Genomic DNA, 3,894 nt, shown 5'->3' with positions numbered 1-3,894 from the left:
TGCTGAACCACGATCCTGCAGCACGACCAACAGCTGTGGAGCTGTTGAAAAGTGAACATCTTCCACCACCACAAATGGAAGAGTCTGAGCTGCATGAAGTGCTCCACCACACCCTGGCCAACGTGGATGGCAAGGCCTACCGGACCATGATGACCCAGATATTCTCACAGCGTGTATCTCCAGCTATAGACTACACCTATGACAGTGACATACTGAAGGTTTGTAGGTCTTTAGGGCGTGGTGGGTGGATTTTTTTTTTCTTGTGTTGGATTTTTTAAAAACATGTATGCAGGTTAACTGCTAACATATTTGAGAGAATTACATTGCCTCTGAAGATTAACCTTCACGTTAGTTCCCATTTAAAGCTACAACCTGTACTGTGTGGGCTTGAATAGCCACCTCCCGTTTGAACCTTATGTTTGTTCTTCAGTGGAGAAATGAGCAGCTAGAGCTTTAAGGTTACATCCAGATGATTACTTTCCTTACTCTAAATTTTACTTTGAAACTAATGGTACTTGCATCTGACTGCTAACAGAATGCATTGCCTCTCTTTTCTTCCCTTTCTATTCATGGCAATCAAAGTAATCCTTCTCAATTTCTCAACTCTTAAATCCTTCTAAATCTAAAGAAATACAAGGTAATGGTACAATACTGCTTTGTATAGCTCTAGTTATTTTTTTTTTTTATTATGTAAGCATCACAATTTATTATAATGAGATAATAAGCATTCTACTGTCTATACTACATGCAGCAATTGTCTTTGTTACGTGGAGTGTTCCTGGCCTGTGAATTATATGTGTACTTTTTATTTGTGGTGGTTTCAGGGTAGTTTTTCTATTTGGTCAGCCAAGATCCAGCAGCATGTGTGTGAGACTGTCAGCCGGATATTTAAAAGACACGGTGGGTGTTTACAAAAGTTGTTCGTTTCCTGGTTTGTGATTGAATGGATTTAAAAGAATGGAGTGGTTTTACTGCTGTCACATGAGTTGGAAAGTATGTTCAGTAGTTGCACATCATTTGAAGTTTAAAATTTTTTGCTGTTACTTCAACATCCCAGTAATAGCCGTTAACTAGAAATCTGAATGGTTGAAACTTTATACAGAAAGAACAGTGAAAATCTTAATTATATCTTGGAATGCATTTGGTTGCTCTGATAATGCTCTATGAGCTTTCAGAGGTGGGGGGTGATACACATGAAATCTAGATCTGAATATAAGGATAGTTCTATAGTGAAAGACCAAGCATCAGTGTAACATGGTAATCTCACTCAGAACACAGCCAGAATGGGAATGGCCTAAGAGAGTATGGAAACGGAGCAAGTGTGTAGTGGTGCTGCCAGAGGTAATAAGGTAGTAAGAGGTAGTAAGGCTTCAGTGAAGATTGGATTCATACAGCCAGATGGCTGCAAAATACAGACAGAAAAAAGGTATTGAATAAGTTTTAAAGTGAACCATAAACATTTCCAGTATGGTTTTGAGATATAGGATGCAACATATCTGAACAATATTTGTTCTAGATGGAAGTACCTCTACACTAAAACAGTACTGCTGGTATCTGTAGAGTTTCTCTTTCGTTTGCATTCTGTTGTGAAAAGTGATGTTTAAAGAGGGAGGGCATATTGAGGATTCTGCTGGGGCTGTGGAATGGGCAGTTCTCTGTTTCTCTGTAGGCTGCCTGCTGAGCCCAAGAGGCATGCAAGGTAGAACGTCAAGGTTGATTTATCATAGAATGTCTGGGCTGGAAGGGACCTCCAAAGGTCATCTAGTCCAACCCCCCCCACCATAATCAGCTAAATCTCCAACTAGATCAAGCTACTCAGAGCTTCATCTAGCCTGATCTTGAATATCTCCAGGGGTGGGGCCTCCATTTATGGCTTTCTTTAAACAGTGGAACAGGGAAGCCTATTGAGGGCACTTAAAATAATGTGTTTTTTAGAAGGTATTGGTTGAGGTTCTCCTGCTCTGCAAGGTTGTTCATGAGCCTGTGAAAAGCAGATGTTACTTGTCAAAAGGGAGCTGATTGTGTTATAGTGGTTTTGTGCAGGAGCCATCAAGCTGCATACTCCACTGCTAATGCCCAGAAATAAGAAACTATATGAACATAATGAAGCTTCATATTTCATGGATCACAGTGGGATGCTGGTGATGCTTCCTTACGACCTCCGAGTAAGTAGCGTCACCCCTGCAGGCAAAGCTGGGTTTAAAGAGTGCTGCAGTGTTTGTAGATAACTTTGATTCACTAGTCAAAATACTGTTTAAGTTTATATTTCTGATTATTGCTGCTGTACTCCTTGTCCTGACCACATAGACTTTTCTGTTTTCTTCTTTATTTTTTAAACGTAGTTTAAAATCATGCTGTCTTATGAATGTGACAGGTGTCACAGCTGGTGTTTTCTTCCTTTTTTCCTTTTTTTTTTTTTTTCTTGTATATATAAGAGACAAGACTTTTCCAATGATTAGTGGAAATTCTAATATTCCCATCCCTTTTTTATTTATATGTTTTTATAGAGAACGTGAGTAACGGTCTGTCCAATTTTATGTTCCTCAGACAGATGTTGTCAGGGATCTTTCTACTCTTGAGAGGAATTGCTGTTTATGCAGTTCAAATTTAACTGCCTGGAATACCTCCATCAGTAATATGCAATGTTGTCCAACTTAATTACTTTGCATTTAATTTAACACCTAAATGCTTTAAGTTGCTTTCTTTATTATTATTGACCATGAAAGAACCAGACTTTTCATATTTCATTTCACTAATTTAAGGTCCGTTTGACCCACTATTCCTTTGTGTTTATAACATCAAACTATACAGTATGGTTAACAAGTAAAGATTTGTGCAGGACCTACAAAATTATCTTTCTGTTGGAATTACTGGTTTTGGAAAATTTAACGAAAGGTCTATTAAGAAATAGTCCTTTATGTGAAAAGCATATTTCCTGCTTGTCGTCCATTTATGATACATTTTGCATGCATTAGAGTAATGAAGAAATGACCTTGTGTCCCTCTCCAACCTCTTCTAGGAACATGTTGGGGGAGGTGATGGTTTTATCTATAACCTGCAGCATGGGTGATCAGATTAATATTACTTGTCTGTGGCAGATATTTGAGGCAGTATTACCCCTGTGAGAGTAAATGTTACCGCACAGTAGTGATTCATCTCCCGTTTCAGAGCCTCATCAGACTGTTTTGTTTCAACAACTTTCATGCCTTCTGTTTTTCAGATTCCTTTTGCAAGATTTGTGGCTAGAAATAACATATCCAACTTGAAAAGGTAAGAGACATTGCAGTGATGTTGCACAGATGCCATGCTTTATGACAGTGACCACTGAAGATGCTGATCAGTTCAATGTTTCCTTTAGATACTGTATAGAGCGAGTTTTCAGACCTCGGAAGTTAGACCGCTGTCATCCCAAAGAACTCCTAGAATGTGCATTTGACATCATTACATCTACTGGAAATAGCTTTTTGCCTATAGCAGAAACAATTTATGCCATTTCAGAAATCATCCAAGAATTTTCAGTGCTACAGGTAGATTCTCTAATCATCCTTTGCTCTCTTTTCCATCCTAAAATTTTAATCTAAGTAAATATTTAGTCTAATGTGTTTAAAAAGGATAGTTCCTTTTAATGAGTACTGTACTGACAGTCGGTTACAGAACACTGTCATTTAAATAATATAATGTTTTGTATGCAAACTTAAACATATGCTCATTTTACGTGCAAAGGGAAGTATTAGTTATTTCAGCAGCACTATAAAGATTCATCTTTCTTCTGTCAGGCAAGTAACTACTGTAAAATGGAACAAGCCTGGACATTGTTTAGTCACAGACGGAGGTGGTGGAAGGAGAGGTCTGAAGTTAGTTTTGAACTATCACAGAATTACAGAATGTCAGGGG

At 38.2% G+C, this 3,894-nt stretch overlaps 1 protein-coding gene across 1 annotated transcript in view; it reads left to right on the top strand.

Moving 5' to 3' along the window:
• Nucleotides 1-3,527, top strand: part of LOC103772464 (eukaryotic translation initiation factor 2-alpha kinase 4-like) — a gene marked incomplete at both ends in the record, with an annotated part of 21,002 nt that extends 17,475 nt beyond the window's left edge. The window contains 5 exons of the mRNA XM_008939796.1: nucleotides 1-218; nucleotides 825-900; nucleotides 2,044-2,165; nucleotides 3,221-3,270; nucleotides 3,359-3,527. Coding sequence (XP_008938044.1) covers nucleotides 1-218; nucleotides 825-900; nucleotides 2,044-2,165; nucleotides 3,221-3,270; nucleotides 3,359-3,527 — 635 coding nt within the window. The remainder of the gene's footprint in view (nucleotides 219-824; nucleotides 901-2,043; nucleotides 2,166-3,220; nucleotides 3,271-3,358) is intronic.
• Between the last annotated feature and the right edge of the window lie 367 nt (nucleotides 3,528-3,894).

The sequence above is a fragment of the Merops nubicus genome, unplaced genomic scaffold (assembly GCF_000691845.1).
Source record: "Merops nubicus isolate BGI_N331 unplaced genomic scaffold, ASM69184v1 scaffold37254, whole genome shotgun sequence".
Classification (NCBI taxonomy): Eukaryota; Metazoa; Chordata; class Aves; order Coraciiformes; family Meropidae; genus Merops; species Merops nubicus.
Note: the sequence above shows the minus strand (reverse complement) of the source record. Positions and strands in the feature narration are given on the sequence as shown.